This window comes from Pelophylax lessonae, assembly GCF_965119305.1.
Source record: "Pelophylax lessonae genome assembly, chromosome: 5".
NCBI lineage: Eukaryota > Metazoa > Chordata > Amphibia > Anura > Ranidae > Pelophylax > Pelophylax lessonae.
In genome coordinates, this window is record NC_138772.1 from 558,882,021 (window position 1) to 558,904,698 (window position 22,678).

General features: G+C 43.5%; 1 protein-coding gene across 1 annotated transcript in view; it reads left to right on the forward strand.

Annotated features, from left to right (window-relative positions):
- The window catches only part of LOC309556216 (uncharacterized protein), a 47,469-nt gene extending 37,015 nt beyond the window's left edge, over window positions 1–10,454 (forward strand). The window contains exon 3 of the mRNA XM_082258617.1: window positions 9,749–10,454. Coding sequence (XP_082114743.1) covers window positions 9,749–9,969 — 221 coding nt within the window. The 3' untranslated portion in view covers window positions 9,970–10,454. The remainder of the gene's footprint in view (window positions 1–9,748) is intronic.
- The last annotated feature ends 12,224 nt before the right edge of the window (window positions 10,455–22,678 follow it).

Sequence of the window (22,678 nt, forward strand, 5' to 3'; positions counted from 1 at the left end):
CAGGTTTAGCATGGATGAGGCATGAATGAGGTATGGATTAGCACAAATGAGGCATGGATGGGCATGGATGAGGCACGGTTGAGCACGGATGGGGAATGGATGGGCACAAATATGGCATGGATGGGCACAGATGTGGCATAGATGACTTATGGATTAGCATGAATGAGGCATGGATGGGCACAAATGAGTTATGGATTAGCACGAATGAGGCATGCATGGGAATGGAGGAGGCATGGATGGGCACTAATGTGGCATGGATGAGGCAGGGATGTGCACTGATGTGGCAAAGATGGGCACAGATGAGACATAAATGGGCATGTATGAGGCACGGATGGGCATCGATCAGCGCTGTGGGCACTTCACATCCAGCCCACAGCACTGCTGCACTGGCTCCCTCCCCTCCTCACATGCTGTACCAATCACGAATGAGGAGAGGCGGGAGCTGAACTGGACATGCGCTGGTTTGTTGACAAGTGATCAATCACATGGAGGAGTTTGGGGACTGCCCCTTCCTGTTCCAACATGACTGCGCACCAGTGAACTAAGCAAGGTCCATAAAGACATGGATGAGTGAGTTTGGGATGGAGGAACATGATTGGCCTGTAGATATGTGCAGAACAAAAAAATGTTGTTTTGTTTGGAATCGTTATTTGCATAAATTTGTTTAGTTAAATTAGTTTAATCAGTTTCATTTGTTTTGTTTTTCGTATTCGAATAGAATTTGAATAGTTTTCAGATTCTAAAAGTTTTTGATTTGTTTTCCAAAGGCAATAAAATAGAAAATAAGATAAAGGAATAGAATAGAAAAAAAATATAATAGAATATAAAAGAATATAACAGAAAATAAAAGAGTAGAATATAGTAGAGGAAAACAGAACAAAATGGAATAGAGAATAAAAGAACAGAATAGAATTAAAAAAACAATAGAATAGAATAGAAAGAATATAACCATTTCCCAAAATTCAAATAGAATCAATTTGAATTTGAATAGAATGAAAAAGAATAGATTAGAATAAAAAATAACAGAATAGTATAGAAAAAAAAAACAATAGAATAGAACGAATATAACCATCTTCAAATTCTAATTTATTATTTTCTATTCTATTTAAATTTGAATTGATTTTATTTGGATTTTGGAAAATGGTCATATTCATTCTTTTCTATTCTATTGTTTTTTTAAATTCCATCAATTTTCTATTTTTATTTTCTATTCTATTATTTTCTATTCTATTTATTCGTTTCTATTCAAATTCAAATTTATTCTATATAAAATTAAAATTTCGGAAGATGGTTATATTCGTTCTATTTTATTCTAGTCTGCTGTTTTTTTCTATACTATTCTGTTCTAATCTATTCTTTTCTATTGCATTCAAATTAAAATTGATTCTATTTGAATTATGGGAAATGGTTATATTTATTCTATTCTATTCTATTTTTTATTTCTACTCTTTTCTATTTTTTTAAAGTCTATTCTATTCTTTTTTTCTATTCTATTCTTTTCTATTCTACTCTTTTCCTATGTATTCAAATTCAAATTTATTTCAATTTGAAATTCGAATTTCAGAAGATGGTTATATTCTTTATATTTTATTCAATTCTCTTTTTTCTATTCTATTTTATTTTATTCTATTCTATTACTTTACTTTATATTCTATTTTATTCTCTTGGGAAACTGGAAAACAAATCGAAAATGATTCGAATTTGAAAAGTTTTCGAATTCTAAAAGTTTTAGAAATTGATTTGAAAACTATTTGAATCTATTCAAATTCCGTCCTAATTTTTGTTTGTTATTTTACAGATTAGTTTAAATTCAATGCTATAGTAATTGGAAAATTCAGAATTTCCGAAAGCTGAAAATTTGTCAGAATTTCAATTCGGAATGAAACGAACTGCACATGTCTACTGGCCTGCACAGAGTTCTTACTTCAATCCGATAGAACACCTTTGCGATGAATTAGAGCGGAGACTGAAAGCCAGGCCTTCTGGTCATATTCTATTTAAAATTAGAATTTTGGAACATGGTTATTTTCTTTCTCATTTATTCCATTATATTGGTTTTTTTTATTCTTTTCTTTTATATTCTATTTTATCCTATTCTTTTATTTTCTATTCTGTTCCATTCTATTCCGTTCTGTTTTCATCTATTCCTTTCTACTCTATTCTATTTTTTTATTTTCTATTCTATTTTTTTATATTTTATTCCTTTAATTTTTATTCTATTTTATTTTATAATTTTATTTTATATTCTATTTTGTTCTGTTTTACTATTGTATATTCTTTTATTTTCTATTCTATTCTATTATTTTATATTCTGTTCTGTTTTACTTTTTTTATATATTTTATTTTATTTTATTTGTTTTCTATTCTATTCTGTTCTGTTTTACTCTATTCTTTTCTACTCTATCAAATTATTTTCTATTCTAGTCTATTATTTTTTATTCTATTCTTTTGTACTCTATTATTTTATTTTCTATTACATTTTATTATATTATTTTATTTTATTTTATATTACCTTCTGTTTTAATCTATTATATTATTTTCTATAGTATAAACAAAAAAGTCCTGGCGCTGTGGTTGCGATAATCAGACGGCGGGGCTGGGATAATGGGGTCGGACAATGTCCCAAAGGGGTCCACCTTCAATGTCACGTCCAAGTCTGGGCTGCTGCCTACCCTAACCCAGATTCCAACTGGGTGGAGAGAATAGCAACACAAAAAATCGGGTATGATGGCGCTCCCGGACAAAATGACATGAAAAAGAAAGAAAAAACTTTTGTGCTGCTCAGGATCTGGATAATAAACTTATTTATTAAAATCAATAAAAATGGCTCCCGGTCAAGGAAAAAACAATGGTGTGCAAGGGAAGTAATGCTGAGCATGTAGACTCAAACAGCAAGGAGGACCCAGAGGCAGGGAAACAACGCCTTACCACCAGTAAGGTCTGGACAGTGTGTCACCTGTGGATGGGCTGACCGACAGCCTCGATCGGATCGGGAGCCTTCGCTGCGGGTGAGTCTCCAGATGGGGCGATGCCTGGGGTGAGGAGAGGTTGATGGAGGGATGATATCCTCAAACCCCGACCTGCAGCTCCGGTGGTGGTGCGCGCCCGAGGTGGCAGCGGCTGCTGCTCGTCAGTCCCTGCTGACGCGGCGCCGGGAGATGACGTCACCAGGCGCCTAGCGCAGGTCGGGGTTTGAGGATATCATCCCTCCATCAACCTCTCCTCACCCCAGGCATCGCCCCATCTGGAGACTCACCCGCAGCGAAGGCTCCCGATCCGATCGAGGCTGTCGGTCAGCCCATCCACAGGTGACACACTGTCCAGACCTTACTGGTGGTAAGGCGTTGTTTCCCTGCCTCTGGGTCCTCCTTGCTGTTTGAGTCTACATGCTCAGCATTACTTCCCTTGCACACCATTGTTTTTTCCTTGACCGGGAGCCATTTTTATTGATTTTAATAAATAAGTTTATTATCCAGATCCTGAGCAGCACAAAAGTTTTTTCTTTCTTTTTCATGTCATTTTGTCCGGGAGCGCCATCATACCCGATTTTTTGTGTTGCTAATATTTTCTATACTATTCCTTTATTATCTATTCTATTTTATTATTTTCTTTTTTTCAAATTAAATTTTTAATTCATTTTTTAATCCGTTTCGAATTATATTCAAATCCAAGTCAAATTAGACTCAAATTTGAATTTTTTTCAGAATTTCATTTCCTTTTCAGATTTGTTTAAATTCATTGCTATTGTAATTCAGAAATTCAGATACATCCGAATAATGAAAAAATGGATTTTTGTAAGAACTTACCGTAAAATCCTTTTCTCTTAAGCTCATTGACAGACGTAGTCTTCTTGATTCTCAAGAGCTGGGTTATGTTGTCTCCGCAGGAGTAGGACTAGGCAGAATGACAAAAACGTTCTGGCTCCACCCTAGGGGGCAGTCCCTGAGGGTATATCCTCCCTCTCTCTGCTACAGGGAATCAGTTCTGTTTAAAGCAGTACAGAGAAATTAACCCAACCCAACTCAATGATAGAGGGGCGGGTACTACGTCTGTCAATGAGCTTAAGAGAAAAGGATTTTACGGTAAGTTCTTACAAAAATCCATTTTTCTCTATCGCTCATTGACAGACGTAGTCTTCTTGATTCTCAAGAGCTGGGACATCCAGAAGCAGTGCCACAAATGAGGGGTGGGATTGACAAAATCAAATCCAATCTAGTAGGCCCAACCGGTGCCAAACTAGAAGTTTTAAAGGCTCATTATAAACAAAAAATGAGACTAAAGAAAAAAATTTTCCAACGGAAAAAAACCCTCGAGGTAGACCACTGGTCTCCTCAAATTGCGGCCTGCAAAACCTTGCGGCCAAATGAGGCATCAGACGATGCCATTACATCAATTTTATAATGTTTGGAGAAGGTATGCACCGACGACCAGGTAGCCGCCTTGCACACCTGGACCACTGACGCCTGATGGCGAAAGGCCCATGACGCACTAAGTGCCCGAGTGGAGTGCGCCTTAACAGGGAACGGGGGCTCCCGACCCTTAATAGAATAAGCCTGCACTATCGTCTGTCTGATCCATCTGGAAATGGTCGCGGCAGATGCAGGCAACCCCTTTTTGGGTCCATCTGGGATCACAAAAAGTGAATCCGTCTTGCGAAACGAGTCTGTCGTTTTCAAGTATACCCTGATCGCCCGGACCACATCCAAGGAGTGCAAAGCAAATTCCCGAGGATGACTGGGCTTAGGACACAGGGAAGGTAATACAATTTCTTCATTCAGATGAAATTCTGAAACTACTTTTGGTAGGAAGGATGGATTCGGACGAAGAACCACCTTATCCCTATGAACCACCAGATATGGGGAACGACAAGATAATGCGGCCAGTTCTGACACCCTGCGTGCAGAAGTAATAGCCACCAAGAAGGCCACCTTCTGGGACAACGTGGGTAGAGGAATCTCCCTAATATCTTCAAAGGGAGGTTTCTGAAGAACCGACAACACTAAATTAAGATCCCAGGGGGGTAACGGCGCGCGCACTGGCGGAGCCAGATGTCGCACCCCCTGGATGAAATTCCGCACCAAGGAATGAGTAGCCAAAGGCTTCTGAAAGAAGATGGCTAATGCTGAGACCTGACCCTTGATAGTACTCAAGGCCAGTTTCTGCTCAACCCCTTGTTGCAGAAAAGCCAATATTCGACTAATCGAATAAGACCGAGGACGGAACCCCAAAGGTTCACACCATGCAATGTAGGACTTCCATGTGCGATGATAAATCTTTCTGGAAGTCGCTTTCCTTGCTTCAACTAGAGTAGGAATAACTGAAGCTGACAAACCTTTGTCTTTCAGCACCTGGGTCTCAATAGCCAGGCCGTTAAAGCCAGCGATCGTAAAGCAGGATGGAAGATCGGTCCCTGAGACAGTAGATCCTCTCTGAGAGGAAGTCTCCACGGGACGTCCGCCACCAGTCTGACCATGTCGGCGTACCAAGCTCGACGAGGCCAGTCCGGAGCTACCAGGATTACTGGGATTCCTTCCTCCTCTACCCTGCGAAGAAGTCTTGGCAGTAACGCGAGAGGAGGGAAGGCATATATTAGCTGGTATTGCCCCCACGGGGCGATCAGTGCGTCTACGGTTTCTGCTAGAGGATCGCGGGAGCGAGCCACGAATCTCTGAACTTTCCTGTTGAATCGTGATGCCAACAGATCCACATCCGGGGTGCCCCACCGTAGGCACAACTGGTGGAAAACGTCTGGATGGAGGGACCATTCCCCCTGATCCAGGGTCTGACGGCTGAGATAATCTGCCTGCCAATTCTCCACCCCCGGAATGAACACCGCAGAGATTGCTGGAACAAATCGTTCCGCCCAGCGAAGAATGCAAGCCACTTCTTTGGCCGCTCGGACACTCTTGGTGCCCCCCTGGTGATTGACATAAGCCACGGCCGTGGCATTGTCCGACTGGATCCGAACCGGGCTGCCCTGGAGCTGCTCGGTCCAGTGAATCAGACAAAGTCTGATCGCTCTCAGTTCCAATACATTTATCGGTAATCTGGATTCTTCCGGGGACCAAAGTCCCTGGGCAGATAATTGACCGAGAATTCCTCCCCATCCGGATAGACTGGCATCCGTGGTCACTATCGTCCAATATATTGGCAGAAATGACTTTCCCTGGCTGAGCATTGGAGACCGAAGCCACCAAACCAGAGACTCTCTGGTCTGTTTGCTCAATCGTATCTGATTGTCCAGGGATTCCGGATTCCGATTCCATCTGAGGAGAATCTCTTGCTGAAGAATTCGGGTATGGGACTGGGCAAATGGGACTGCTTCGAATGAAGCCACCATCAACCCCAGAACCCTCATGCAAGTCCGAAGGGAAGACCAGCTGTTGGACAGTAACAACTGGACTGCTGATTGAATCTTTCGAAGTTTCCCTACCGGAAGAAACACTCTTGTCCTGACTGTGTCTAGAATTAGACCCAGATATTCGAGCCTCTGGGTGGGAACCAGAAAGGACTTTTGCTGGTTCACCAGCCACCCGAATTCCTGTAAAGAAATCATAGTAATTTCTATGTTTTGTAGCAAGGTCTGAGGAGACTCTGCATGAAGCAGAAGATCGTCTAGGTAACCTAGAATCGATATACCTCTTTGGCGCAGAAGTGCCAACATTGGGGCCAACACTTTTGTGAAGACCCGCGGAGCCGTGGCGAGACCGAAAGGTAACGCCACAAACTGATAGTGGTTCTCCTCTACGGAAAAGCGTAGAAAACGCTGATGTCCTGCGAAAATGGGAATGTGAAGATAGGCGTCCTTGATGTCTATGGACGCTAGGACATCCCCTGGATGCAGGAAGGCTGCTACCGTGCGAATGGACTCCATTCTGAATCTTCTTATGTTGACGAAAGAATTGAGTGCTCTTAAGTCCAGAATTGGACGCACTTTGCCCTCTTTCCTGGGTATTGTAAACAGGTTTGAATAAAACCCTTGAAACCGTTCTGTCCAAGGAACGTGGACTACCACTCCTTGTTGTAGTAGATCTGTGACTGCTCTCCGCAGATCTTCTAGACGATCCGGAGATAGTCGGATATTGGAAGGGAAGAATCGCGCCGGTGGGAGAGATCGAAACTCGATCTTGTACCCTGACTTTATGACTTCGCAAACCCATTTGTCCGGGATTCTGGAAAGCCATGGATCCGGGAACCGGCGAAGACGTCCCCCCACCCCAGTTATGGGTGGGGGCGCACCTTCAGGCTTTGGATGGTTTATCTTCAGGTCTGGAGGGGGCGGGCTTTTGCTTGCCCGACCAACGACCCCTGATGCCTCCTGCAGGAGGCTTGGAGGACTTAGTTTTTTCACCCGCTGGACGAAAAAACCTCTTGTGAGCAGAAAAAGAAGGCCCTCGTCTTTGACGAGTTCCTCTACCTTTAAAATTTTGCGGTAAAAAGGTGCTTTTTCCACCGGTGAGATCCTTAATGATCTCATCTAAGTTGGCTCCAAATAGACGTTCTCCTGAAAAGGGGATATTAGCCAATGCTTTCTTGGAACCTTGGTCGGCTATCCAACCTTTTAGCCACAGTGTGCGCCTGAGAACCACTGCTGAGACTGATGCTCGCGCCATTAATGGAGTGGCGTCTAACGCCGCATCACATACAAACTGTAACCCCTGTATCATTTGTTCCAACAAATCTGATACCGCCTGAGGGACTTCTTCTAAGTCCCGGCGTAACCACTTGGTCCATTCAGTTACAGCCTGCGAAACCAGACCAATAGCAATTATTGGCCTGAAAGCTGATCCAATCAAGGAAAACATGGTGCGAGACATAGCTTCTATCTTGCGATCCACTGGATCTTTAAAAGACGGAGCGTCTTCCAAAGGAATAACCGTGGCTTTATTCAATCTAGCAATTGGTGAATCCACCACAGGTGGTTCTGTCCATTTCTTAATAAGGGTTTCCTCAAACGGATAACGCCTGTCAATGCGTTTGGAAATATTAAAAGTGCGTTTTGGCAGACGCCATTCTTCATCGATTGGATTGCCAAAACATTTGGGCAATGGAAAAACCTTTGCCACTTTGATGCGCTTTTTAGTCCCAAAAGGGATCTCAGTTTCAGCTATTTCTGATGGAATACCCTGTAACCTTAAAGTCTCTTGAACAGATACAATGAGTGCGTTTACCAACGCTTCCTCTCGGGCTATGGCTGATGCCGAAACATCCTCCTCACTGTCTGAAGAGACAGGACCCGAGACACCAATACCAGATGAAGTACCTGCAACTGCAGAAATAGGCTCAGAGTCTGAATCCGAGGTTTCAGATAATAAGGGGTTAGGCGGGGGTCGCTTTCTTGCGCCCTGTCCCTGACAAGCCACTTCCACCCGGGACACAAAAGTTTCCATAATGGCTGACAAAGATTCAATTGTCAATGGGGTGCTGGAGGATCCCGCAGACCCCTCGAGGGGATCCGGAGGAGATACATGAGTGGCAGGGTCCATGTTAATACAGGACACTTTTGCCAGCAATAAACAAAAAAACTCTCTTTTTTTTTTTTTTTTTTTTGTGTGTCTCCCCCTAGCGCAATAGCGCCCCTCAGAGTACCTGCTTCTCGATCCCAGAGAGAGAGAGATCTACAGAGATACACTGCACATAAGGTAGGATTATACCTCCTATGTTTGCTGTAATGTTACAGTCTGCTGGGTAGAGTGTTAGCTCTTGAACCAAGTCCACTTCCCACAACACATGCTGTATTACAAGGGGGACTTGTAAGTGTCAGATATATACTGACCATATATGGAGGGGCCCATAATATATACTGCCTCATAAATGAGGAAAAAAAAAAAAGGGAACGTTTTACTCACCATACCGAACCGACAGGCACCCTCTCTTCATAATACCCTCTCCACCGAGGTGGGGGTTTGTGGACGTCTCGACTCTCTGGTCCTGGCGTCCAAGCGAGCTTTTAACTCGCAAAGTCAGTCCCTTTACTGGGACTCCGTCGCGGCCGACTCAGCGCACTGGTCTGCACGCGCTTTTAGGCAGAGACCGGGGTGACCACTGGATTCACATCCAGCCCGTCGCCCGGCCCCGCATACTTACTTGAATATGTCGCGGCCGACCAAGCGCAATGCCTGGTCTGCACGCGCTCGTAGGCCGGCTGGGGTGACCACAAGTGTCGCCCAGTCCGGCATCTTTGCTTGAAGATCTCACAGGAAAAAAACACTGGAGAAAACTACCTAAAAAAAATGTCTTTTTCTTAAAGAAAAAAAGTCTTGCCAGGACCAAAAGATCCCAGCAAGGAACTTAGGTCCTTACTCCTGACTAGACAGAAAAAAACTGATTCCCTGTAGCAGAGAGAGGGAGGATATACCCTCAGGGACTGCCCCCTAGGGTGGAGCCAGAACGTTTTTGTCATTCTGCCTAGTCCTACTCCTGCGGAGACAACATAACCCAGCTCTTGAGAATCAAGAAGACTACGTCTGTCAATGAGCGATAGAGAAAACTAGTTTGAATTTCAATTCATAACTAAACTAACCGCACATGGTGTGTAGAGGAGCCCAGTGGCTTGTGGGAACCCAAAAAATGATGGGAGCCCAAGGGTGGAACAAGGTAAGGAGTAAAGAGGGACCCCATTACCGTTACCCATGTCTGAAAACTTGGTCCTGCTTGTTACAATATTTATATAATGTGTTGATCCTCTCCTATCGCTCAAGTAATTTTAATAACACCAATGTCTTCATGTCCTCCATCATGCCAACAGAATCCGTACAGACCATCCAACCAGAGATGGAAGCAAGTCTATGGAGACATCTCCTCCCATCAGGAACTCTGAGGTTCACGTGTGCCGCCATTTTCCTCCTGGTTATTCTGACTCTGCACTGTGTGTGGTGGAGAGAGGTGAGACATGGGCAACCTCCGGCACATCGCACCTGCCAACCACCCCCATGTAGGTGTGACTTTCCCCATTTTCAGCAGAGGTAATTTTTATCAAACATGAAGGATGTATCCTCTACATGAGATACGTTGGGTTGGATTTGGGCAGATAGGAGGAGAAGATTAAAGTAAATGTAACCCCAAATGGGTAACATTTTGTTCATGTTTACCCTAAACAATTGCCAATTTTTCCATTAAGTGATGTTTTCACAATATTTAGTCTTTATTTTTTTCCGATCTTACATAATGCTGCTCATCTTCTCCAGCGCCTTCTGGCCACTTCCTCACTACAGGAACTCACTCCAGTGTTGGCTGTGCATCTCTGCTCTGGACAATGGTGGACCATGCCTGTGCAATGTGTGTCAGCATGGCCACGCGTAGTCTCCTTTAAGGGCACATATGAGAGGGTGACAACGCAGGAGAACAGTTGGGAGAAAGGGACAGATCGTTGTCACTAGAAATGAGCTTGGGACCACAGTAGGGGATTGGATGGGGGCTGTCAACCTTTCCTTGCCCTATAAAAAGGTCATCTATATACAGTATATCACAGAAGTAAGTACACCCCTCAAATTTATGTAAATATTTTTATTATATCTTTTCATGTGACAACACTGAAGAAATGACACTTTGCTACAATGTAAAGTAGTGAGTGTACAGCTTGTATAACAGTGTAAATTTACTGTCCCCTCAAAATAACTCAACACACAGCCATTAATGTCTAAACCGCTAGCAACAAAAGTGAGTACACCCCTAAGTGACAATGTCCAAATTGGGCTCAAAGTGTCAATATTTTGTGTGGCCACCATTATTTTCCAGCACTGCCTTAACCCTCTTGGGCATGGAGTTTACCAGAGCTTTACAGGTTGCCACTGGAGTCCTCTTCCACTCCTCCATGATGACATCACAGAGCTGGTGGATGTTAGAGACCTTGCGCTCCTCCACCTTCCTTTTGAGGATGCCCCACAGATGCTCAATAAGGTTTAGGTCTGGAGACATGCTTGGCCAGTCCATCACCTTTACTCTCAACTTCTTTAGCAAGGCAGTGGTGGTCTTGGAGGTGTATTAGGGGTGGTTATCATGTTGGAATATTGCCCTGTGGCCCAGTCTCCAAAGGGAGGGGATCATGCTCTGCTTCAGTATGTCACAGTACATGTTGGCATTCATGGTTCCCTCAATGAACTGTAGCTCCCCAGTGCTGGCAGCACTCATGTAGCCCCAGACCTTGACACTCCCACCACCATGCCTGACTGTAGGAAGACACACTTGTCTTTGTACTCCTCACCTGGTTGCCGCCACACACGCTTGACACCATTTGAACAAAATAGGTTTATCTTGGTCTCATCAGACCACAGGACATGGTTCCAGTAATCCATGTCCTTAGTCTGCTTGTCTTCAGCAAACTGTTTGAGGGTTTTCTTGTGCATCATCTTTAGAAGAGGCTTCCTTGTGGGATGACAGCCATGCAGACCAACTTGATGCAGTGTGTGGAGTATGGTCTGAGCACTGACAGGCTGACCCCACCACCCCTTCAACCTCTGCAGCAATGCTGGCAGCACTCATACCTCTATTTCCCAAAGACAACCTCTGGATATGACGCTGAGCACGTGCACTCAACTTCTTTGATCGACCATGGCGAGGCCTGTTCTGTGTGGAACCTGTCCTGGTAAACCGCTGTATGGTCTTGGCCACCGTGCTGCAGCTCAGTTTCAGGGTCCTGGCAATCTTCTTATAGCCTAGGCCATCTTTATGTAGAGCAACAATTCTTTTTTTCAGATCCTCAGAGTTCTTTGCCATGAGGTGCCATATTGAACTTCCAGTGACCAGTTGTAACGCTCCTGCGTTTTATGTATGATGTGGATTTACAGCTGCAGAAATATTCCACTTCAGTAGTCATGTAGAGAAACGCTGAGACACCAATCCCAACTCCCAAAGACTCATCATGTGTGGATGATCTCAATTCAGCAAGTAAATACACACACTCAATAAGATGTTCCTAGAGTGACTTATGTATATAGTAACACAGTGATGATAGGCTGAAGAGACAGGTTGGGTAGAGATGGTAGATGACAGACACTTGAAAGGAAATGTTCTTGAAAGTAAGATAGTAGCAGATGGAATGCAGATAGGTTAGCAATCATGTATGGTAGCAGATGATAGAGTAGCAGGTGAACATACAGGAGAGACCAACCCAGTGCAAGAGCAGATGGTAGTAGGCTCAAGAGCTAGCAATCTTAGATAATGCAGATGTAATAATAGTCCTTAGTATGCAGAGCTAGATAGTGTAAGCTTTAGTATGAAGGTTATTGAGGTTTCCCCTGTGGGGTACTTATCACTATTAGCAATGTAGCAGAGGAGAGGTTCGGCAAGAGCGGATGATCCGGTAGCGGGATACAGGGATCAGCGCAGCGTGGTTCCGACAGCGAGGTATGCTTGCAAGCATGAGAGCTTCAAGACAGGTTAGCATCAAGGCACAAAGCAGGTTGAACGAACACATGTGAGTGATAGCTGGTGATTTAAATAGCTGTTCAGTCCGGCGCTCAGTGATGACAGCATCAGTCTTAAAGGTGTATGCGCACCTTACCAAAAGAGAATGGTGGGGCGCATACACTTAGGAAAAGAGTAATTAGGGTACCCAAAGGTACCAGAACATTACACCAGTATGAGAGAGTGAGAGTGATAACACCAAATTTAATACACCTGCTCCCCATTCACACCTGAGACCTTGTAACACTAACGAGTCACATGACACCGGGGAGGGAAAATTGCTAATTGAGCCCAATTTGGACATTGTCACTTAGGGGTGTACTGACTTTTGTTGCCAGTGGTTTAGACATTAATGGCTGTGTGTTGAGTTATTTTGAGGGGACAGTAAATTTACACTGTTATACAAGCTGTACACTCACTACTTTACATTGTAGCAAAGTGTCATTTCTTCAGTGTTGTCACATGAAAAGATAGAATAAAATATTTACAAAAATGTGAGGGGTGTACTTACTTTTGGGAGATACTGGACATAGAAAATGTCCGGCTAAATATCACAAAATTTGGGATCGGTGGGTGGACCTATCTTCTACCTTCACGGAGGAAGTATTGGCAACCTCCTTAATATTGTTTATATGAATAAGTTACTTTCTATATCGCACTTTATTGTGTATTTCACTTTTATCTGTATCCTTTGTATCCGACCGCACGCATGTCAGTAAATTATTGTCATTTTTCCGAAAAAACTTCAGACAGGATTTCCAATCTTGGTTGACCCGTGGATTCTACCATTCATCTGTAGCAATATGTAATGGAGTCTATTGTATTACTCTTAGCCTTTGTATACCTTTGTAAACCTCTTTTTTTTTTCTAATAAAGAGTTTATTTGATTTAAAAAAGAAAAAAATTAGCTTGAATTTGGTTCACACCTTTTGGCTGTTTTAGTAATAATATTACTTATTTATATAAACATTATTTATAATAATTTTTGTAATAATATTAATTAGTAACAATAATGAATAGTAGCGATCATACTTATTGTTATTAATTTTTTTTTGGTATTACTATTAGTAATATTAATTCTAATAATCACAATAATAGTAATAATAATATTAAATAGTAATGATCAGTAATAGTAATGATAATACTTATTTGTATTATTATTCATTGGTGATACTATTAGCAATATTATTAATAATAAATAGTAATAATAAATAATAGTAACACTAATATAATTCATAATAATAATTATTATTACTAATAATAATAATATTATATAATAATAATAAATAATGGTAATAATAATACTTCTTATTATTACTATTATTATTATTTTTTGTTATCATTATTTATTAATATTATTATTAGTAAAAATAATAAATAGTAAAAAATAATAACAATAAAACGTATTATTATTACTATTAATATTTATTTTGTTAATATAATTATTTATCACTATTATTATTATTATTAAGAGGATAGGGGGAGGGGCAATTTGTGCTATGAAGGATAATGAGGGCATTTGCTAGAAGAGAGGATGGGGGGGGGGGGGGTAGATCGTGCTAGGAGAGAGAATGGGGGGGGGGATTAGTGTTATGAAGGGAAATGGGGGGGGGGGGTTTCTGCTAGGAGAGAGAATGGAAGAGGGGGGATTTGTGCTGTGAAGGGTAATGGTGAGAATCGAGCTAGGAGAGAGGATGGGTGGGGGGATTTGTGCCATGAGGGGTACTGGGGGATTTGTGCTAAAAGAGAGGATGGGAGGAATTTGTGCTATGAAGGGTAATTGGGGGATTTAGGAGAGAGAATGGGCGGGGGGGGGGGTGTGTGCTATGAAGGTTAATGGGGGATTTGTGCTAGGAGAGACAATGGGGGGATTTGTGCTCGGAGAGAGTATGGGGGATTTGTGCTATGAAGGTTAATAGGGGGATTTGTGCTAAGAGAGAGGATGGGGGGGGGGGGGGTTATGCTATAATGGGTAATGGGGTGATTTGTGCTAGGAGAGAGGATTGGGGGGATTTGTGCTATGAGGGGTAATTGGGGGGATTTGTGCTAGGAGAGAGTATGGGGGGTTTGTGCTATAAAGGGTAATGGGGGGATTTGTGCTATGAGGGGTAATTGGGGGGATTTGTGCTAGGAGAGAGGATGGTGGGATTAGTGCTATAAACGGTAATGGGGGGATTTGTGCTAAGAGAAAAGATGGGGGGGATTTGTGCTAGGAGAGACAATTGGGGGGATTTGTTCTAGGAGATTGGGGGATTTGTGCTATGAAGGTTAATAGGGGGATTTGTGCTGAGAGGGAGGATGGGGGGGGGGGTTATGCTATAATGGGTAATGGGGTGATTTGTGCTAGGAGAGAGGATGAGGGGATTAGTGCTATAAAGGGTAATGGGGGGATTTGTGCTAAGAGAAAAGATGGGGGGGGGGGGGTATTTGTGCTAGGAGATACGATGGGGGGATTTGTTCTTGGAGAGAGTATGGGGGGATTTGTGCTATAAAGGCTAATGGGGGATTTGTGCTATGAGGGGTAATTGGGGGGATTTATGCTAGGAGAGAGGATGGGGGGATTAGTGCTATAAAGGGTAATCGGGGGAGTTGTGCTAAGAGAAAAGATGGGGGGATTTGTTCTAGGAGAGACAATGGGGGGATTTGTGCTAGAAGAGAGAATGGGGGGATTTGTGCTATAAAGGCTAATGGGGGGATTTTTGCTATGAGGGGTAATTGGGGGGATTTGTGCCAGGAGAGAGAATGGGGGTTGGGATTTGTGCTATGAAGGGTAATGGGGGGATTTGTGCTATGAGGGGTAATTGGGGGGATTTGTGCTAGGAGAGAGAATGGGGGGATTTGTGCTATAAAGGCTAATGGGGGGATTTTTGCTATGAGGGGTAATTGGGGGGATTTGTGCTAGGAAAGAGAATGGGTGTTGGGATTTGTGCTATGAGGTGTAATTGGGGGGATTTGTTTTAGGAGAGAGAATGGGGGTTGGGATTTGTGCTATGAGGGGTAATTGGGGGGATTTGTTTTAGGAGAGAGTATGGGGGGATTTGTGCAATAAAGGCTAATGGGGGATTTGTGCTATGAGGGGTAATTGGGGGGATCTGTGCTAGGAGAGAGAATGGGGGTTGGGATTTGTGCTATGAAGGGTAATGAGGGAATTTGTGCCAGGAGAAGGGAAGGTCTCACGGTCTGGATGGAGGCCGAAGTGCAGAGAGGGCTTCCCTTGCAGCTCAGTGCGAGTCACCCCTGGAAGTGGTACAGGAGGTGAAGCGTCCCAAGTAGCACAGGTCGTCTGTGGTGAGTACCAGATGATTTCATGGAACTCATGGAACTCTGGGTAAGGCAGGCAACTAGAGGAGTAGTAAAAGCCAGGCCGAGGGTCATGCACAAGTGATCAGTCCAAGAGCAAGGTAAGTAGCAGAACAGGGACGAGCCGGGGTCATACACAGGTGAGCAGGCAGAAACAGAGTCCTTAGGCAAGCCGGGGTCATACACTGGGAAAACAGGCAGGTAGTGGCAAAAGCAAAGTCCGAGAGGCAAGCCGAGGGTCAAACACCAGGAGGAGATCAAATGGTTCAGAAACAAGCCGGGTCACAACAGGAAGTCCAAGAAGATAACAAGGTTCAGGTCACAGGAAGCTGACGAGATAATCCAGCAATGAGTCTGATCCTATGGCCACCTTTTATAGGCCAGCAGAGGGCAGTGTCAATTGAGGCAGGAGCGACCATTGCTATTACTGGCAATGTTGCCAGTTCTCCTATGGCCATTTCCCTGACGGGCCAGCAAGGGGCTGTGTCGATTGAGCCAGGAGCGTCCATGACTTGTACCGGCAGAAATGCCAGTATGGCTGTGTCCCTGCCAGAAGGGGGAGGGGGGATTTGTGCTGTGAAGGGTAATGAGGGCATTTGTGCTACGAGAGAGGATGGGGGGGGGGGGATTTTTGCTATGAAGGGTAATGGGGGTTTTTGTGCTGGGAGAGACAATGTGGGGATTTGTGCTGGGAGAGAGGATGGGGTTGGGATTTGTGCTATGGACATTAATGTGGGGATTTGTGCCAGGAGAGAGGATTGAGGGGGGGGGGGGGGGGAATAAGTGCTATGAAGAGCAATGGGAGGAATTGTGCTAGGTGAGAGGATGGGGGGGGGGGGGGTGTGGTTTGTAATATGAAGGGTAAATGCCGGATTTGTGCTAGAAGAGAGAACGGAATGGGGGGGATTTGTGCTAGAACGGAATGGGGGGGGGATTTGTGCTATTAGGAGTAATGAGTGGATTTGTGCTAGGAGAGAGGATGGGGGGATTTGTGTTATGAAGGGTAATAAGGAGAATTGTGCTAGGAGAGAGGATGGGGGGGATTTGTGCTATGAAGAGTAATGGGGGGGGGGGATTTGTGATATGAAGGTTAATGTGGGGATTTGTGCCAGGAAAGAGGATTGGGGGGATTTGTGTTAGGAGATTGGAAGGGGGCTGGCTATGAGGTGTTATGAGGGGATTTGTGCTAGGAGAACGGAATGGGGGGATTTGTGCTATTAAGAGTAATGAGGGGATTTGTGCTAAGAGATAGGTTGAGGGGATTTGTGCTATTAAGAGTAATGAGTGGATTTGTGCTATGAAGGGTAATAGGGGGATTTGTGCAAGGAGAGGATGGGGGGGGGGGGGGATTTGTGCTAGAAGAGCAAGTGGGGGGGATTTGTGCTATGAAGGGTAATGGGGGGGGGATTTGTGCTAGAAGAGAAGATGGGGAGGGGATTTGTGCTATGAAGGGTAATGGGGGGGATTTGTGCAAGGAGAGGATGGGGGGGGGGATTTGTGCTAGAAGAGCAAGTGGAGGGGATTTGTGCTATGAAGGGTAATGGGGGGGATTTGTGCTAGAAGAGAAGATGGGGAGGGGATTTGTGCTATGAAAGGTAATGGGGGGGATTTGTGCTAGAAGAGAAGATGGGGAGGGGATTTGTGCTATGAGGGGTAATGGGGGGGATTTGTGCTAGGAGAGAATATGGGGAGGAGGGAATTTGTGCTAGAAGGGGGAATTAGTTTGCAGAGGGAATTTATGCTGGGGGGGGAGAGAGTTGACTACCTCACTCACCCCCCTCCCCCCCGGGGGACGCACCTGTTGGGGGGGGGGGGGGTCACTAATTAATCCATGGGTGTAGGTAAACCACTTTTTAGGTATATTGCCGGGAACACAAAGTGTTACAAATAACCCCATCCTGGAAAGAAATCGGATTGGTTGGATCGTCATCATCCAGGCGACGGAAAGAAAGGCGGAGCCAAGACCAGTCCATAAGAAAAAAAAAAGCTTTATTCAATAAAATTACACCTCTCCATCAGGTATAAAAGAGTCTCATTTCCTGAGATATATATACAGTTCTCTGCGTAGCAATTAGTCCAATCATTATATTACAAGGACGCAGTTCATGTTCACCGCCAGATGGGGGGCGCCACCCGCCACAGGTAACACTTGATGCACATTCGCTATATGAATTGCACTGTACTCGGGGGGGGAAAAAATAAAATGCGTATCACATATATTGAAACACTGTTAATTCTACGCGTTATCGCCACAAAGCTCTCTTCTGATTGGCTGTGATGACGTTTAGACATTAAATTCTGTTATTTAATATAATTTCTTGTTAATAAATAAATCAGCAATCTGAGGATTCCTCTTCCTTATCACATAATAATGACTACATATAAGAGCACGCTGTGTGTGGAATAGAATTTCTTGGCACATTTCTCGTCATAAAACTTATCTCTGTCTAAACATTTTTAGTTATGGATGGAGTAAAGAAGGGTTAGACCCCCTGTGTGTGTCCCCGCTGGGGAGATTCACCCTCTCTGTTTGTTCTGGTCACTGCTCTCAGAGTGGCGGGAAATACAAAATGTTGCAGTTGTCACCGCAACAGGAAAAGATAGGAAATCTTGCAATGGGGACACCTGTTCCGGTGACAACCAAGGAAGGATTTCCTTTCCCATGGAGACATTTCCTATTGTGTCTATGAGACAGGAAGTTAAGGGAAATCTCCCCAATGGGGACACAGAGGTAAAAAGAAAAAAGGTTCTAATCATTCTTTGCACTGTTAGAAAAAAAGTTTTGCTTAGAGATACACTGAGGTTCCCCCTCCCCCCACCATGAACATTTTAATTAAAAATTTTCAGTAAAACGTTTCCATTTTAATTTCACACTTTATTTTGGACTCAACAGGTCTCTGTGCTTCTCTATGCAATGCAGGCAGATGATGGCTGGTGGGAGGGGCCAGTAGGGGGCTTCCTGAAAACACCCCAGCACCTGGCCTCAGTACTCCTCTGGAGAGCCCTCTCTTCTAGATTTACCAACAACTACACCGAACGAGGGTCCCCCTAAACAATCCATACAATTGATACCCAGTCAGGTAGGTATAGGAGTTGGTCAATCTAAATTGTAACATGTGTGGCCAAGCGCACAATCCGATACTCAGCTCCAGGACAAGAACTACAAAACAAAAAAATTATAATAATGGAACTTTCCTTTAAGGAGACCGCCTACTTCAAAAAGACCGCCCACTCAAGGCTTTCAATCATTGAGTGCCCCCCCATAGTCGGGAGATATTGCCCCCCCCCCCCCCCCCCGTTGTGTACAAGAAGAATGAACGTTAATGGCAACGAACTGGACTCAACAGGAGATTTAGAAAACATAAAGCACAGTCAAATCGGATAAAAAGGGTGGAGCTACGTAGTCTGGCAGCCAATAAGATTTCTGGGTGAAACCTGATTGGTTCTCTCTATATTAGTTTGCTCCAGTTGGTTCAAATAAATACGTAAAGCAAAGGTAAAACAACAATAGGATAGTAAGCATCACACAGTCTCCTGGTGACTCCTGTGCCTGTGGGGCCTCGGAATATCATCTAACCAACAACCAAATTCGACCTCAGGTGTCTGTGGCCACCAAGTTCATACTTACCAACGGTATGGTCCCAGGACGCTGGCAACCCCACCCACAGTCTGCATTTGGCCCACTTTACAGGCGTGCATACTAAAATTAAGCCCACTTTACTGGCTGGTCCCAATCAGACCACTCCTCTAACTATGTGGGCACCACCCATCATGGCTACTTCATGGGTTGGTGCAACCCAGACCCTTCCACTTAAAATGTGGAGCTACCTACTCGTTGCCCTAATCCCCAAAATGAATGCCTTTTTGAGTTATGGCGAATGTGGAGTAACCGACATAAGGTTGATGCTGTGATCCCGGGACATGGCCCAGGACACAGGATAGGATGGAGGGCCAAGATGCTGGGCTGTCCCAACAAATCGTATGATAGGACATGAGCAGGGGTCAACCCAAAGCTTTGCCAGTCATTCATAGATTCCAAAATATTCAATACAGAAAATATGGGCAGCACATTAGCCGACGAGGACCACAAAGATGATATTTTACAATCCATCTGTGAAGGTTCTCTTTTACCCAGGTCAATGGTATGTTGGAGACATTTTTAGCTTGGCCAAGCCACTTAAGAATTGAAGAAGAAGGAAAGGCTTGGAGAAGCTACAAAACATCTTCAACTTTAAAGAACAAGTCCAGTAGAAATGTGACTTTCTACTACTGGATATTTTACAATCCATTGACGAAGGTTCTCCTTTATTCAGGTCATGGTTTGTTGGAGACATTTTGTAGCTTGTTTAAGCCAATAAAGAAGTGAAGAAGAAGTGGCTTGAAGAAGCTACGAAACATCTTCAACTTTACAGAACAAGTCCAATAGAATGTGACCAACTACTACGGGATATTTTACAATCGATTGATGAAGGTTCTCTTTTGTCCAGGTAATGGTATGTTGGAGACGTTTTTAGCTTGGCCAAGCCACTAAAGAATTGAAGAAGAAGGAAAGGCTTGGAGAAGCTACAAAACATCTTCAACTTTACAGAACAAGTCCAGTAGAATGTGACCAACTACTACTACTAGATATTTTACAATCCATTCATTAAGGTCCTCCTTTATTCAGGTTATGATATATTGTAGACGTTTTATAACTTGTCCAAGCCACTAAAGAAGTGAAGAAGAGGAAGCGGTTTTGAGAAACTACGAAATATCTTCAACGTTACAGAAAAAGTCTAGTAGGAATTGACCAACTACTACTACAGGATATTTCCCAATTCATCCATGAAGGTTCTGCTTTATTCAGGTCATGGTATATTGGAGATGTTTCTTAGCATGTCCAAGCCACTGAAGAAGTGAAAAAGAAGGAAAGGCTTGGAGAAGCTACGAAACATCCTCAACGTTACAGAACAAGTCCAGTAGAAAGTGACCAACTATTACTATGGGTTATTTCACAATCCATCCATGAGGGTTCCCTTTTTTTCAGGGAATGGTATGTTGGAGATGTTTTATAATAGCTTGTATAAGCCACTGAAGAAATGAAGAAGAAGTGGCTTGAAAAAGTTATGAAACATCACCAACACCATCACAATCACCAACTACTACTACTGGATATTTTACAATTCATCCATGAAGGTTCACCTTTATCCAGGTCAAGGTATGTTGGAGATGTTTTAATAGCTTGGCTGAACCATTGAAGAAGAAGAAGTGGCTTGGAGAAGCTATGAAATATCTTCAACATTACAGAACAAGTCCAGAAGAATGTGACTAGCTACTACCGTATATTTGTTTAATCCATCCACAAAGGTTCCCCTTTGTCCAAGTCATGGTATGTTGGAGATGTTTCGCAGCTTTTCCAAGCCACTGAAAAATGAAGAAAAGGTGGCTTAAAGAAGTTATGAAACATCTTCAACGTTACAGAAAAAGTCCAGTACAATGTGACCAACTACTACTGGATATTTTACAATCCATTGATGAAGGTTCTCCTTTATTCAGGTCATGGTTTGTTGGAGACATTTTGTAGCTCGTTTAAGCCAATGAAGAAGTGAAGAAGAAGTGGCTTGAAGAAGCTACGAAACATCTTCAACTTTACAGAACAAGTCCAGAAGAATGTGACCAACTACTACTGGATATTTTACAATCGATTGATGAAGGTTATCCTATATTCAGGTCATGGTATGTTGAAGACATTTTGTAGCTCGTCCAAGCCAATAAAGAAGTGAAGAAGAAGAAGTGGCTGCCCAAGGTGCAGACAAACATTCTGGAAAGAAGCCTCATTAGTAGACACAGTAGTGCAAAATGCATTTGGCATTCTTTAGATGACTGCCATCTCCCTGCTGATGAATAGAATAAAATAAAAGCTTGTTGGTTGCAGGTTCAGCAATGAAAAGGACCATCCTTTAAATGGTGGTGTGCGATGACTACAGGTTAAAATGGAAAATAAAATCAGTAATTAAAAAGGCCGTTAAGATCTTCTGACTGCCCAATGCGCAGACAACCATTTACAAATTACGCATAAAAAGATAAAATCAAGAACAATCATACAAGATTTCTAGAATATGATATTGTACAGGATTTGACAGTCACGGTCAGGGGTCAGGCTCAGAGACCAGTAGCTATAGCAGTAGAGAAGCTTCCACCGACCAGGTAGGTAAGTACACAAGCAGGTCACCCTGGCGGATGACACAGGCTCACCCGAGGTACGGGGTCTAAGCACTAACTGGTGTTTACCAGAGCTCCTGATGGTGGAGATGGGTTTTGCTGCGCTTTAGTACCAGAGCACAGTCCTAAGGATCACCCCCACCAGGAGGTGAGCAGGCCGGGCTCCAGTAGCAGATATAGTAGGTTGGATTCAAGCAGAAGCGTAGTCAATAAACAAGCCAAAGGTCAGTAACAAGTTGTAGCAGGTTGGGATCAAGCAGAAGGGTAGTTGAAGAAGAAGCCAAAGGTCAGTAACCAGTGGTAGTGGAGATACAGATGGCAGCAGGTAAGCAATGGAAGAAGATATCGGCTGATAAAAATCACAATAATCTGGCAAACAGGAAGTGCAGAGACATGGCCTAAATCAGAACGATCATAGAAGGAGCAAAGAGTTCAAGGTTCACCAGAAACAAGAGACAATGCAAGATTGTCCTAAGAGATCAGATAGGGAGCTGTCCAGCACCTTCAGGTGGCTCAGTAAGAAAAGCCACTGCTGTACACAGCAGAGGTTGTGGGTTTAGATCCTGGTCCTGATCTTGGCTAGGTTTGCCAATGCATGGCCTGTACATGTCCTTCTATAAATTGGACACAATTATAAGATAAGTTCCATTAGCTACTGAGGAGCATTTTCCAACAAGGTAACAAGGGTCATTTACACCCAACAAACACACAACTGGCTGGCCTGTGACCAGCTTTAGCTTTGTGCAATAACAAAAACATGTCTGATTTAATA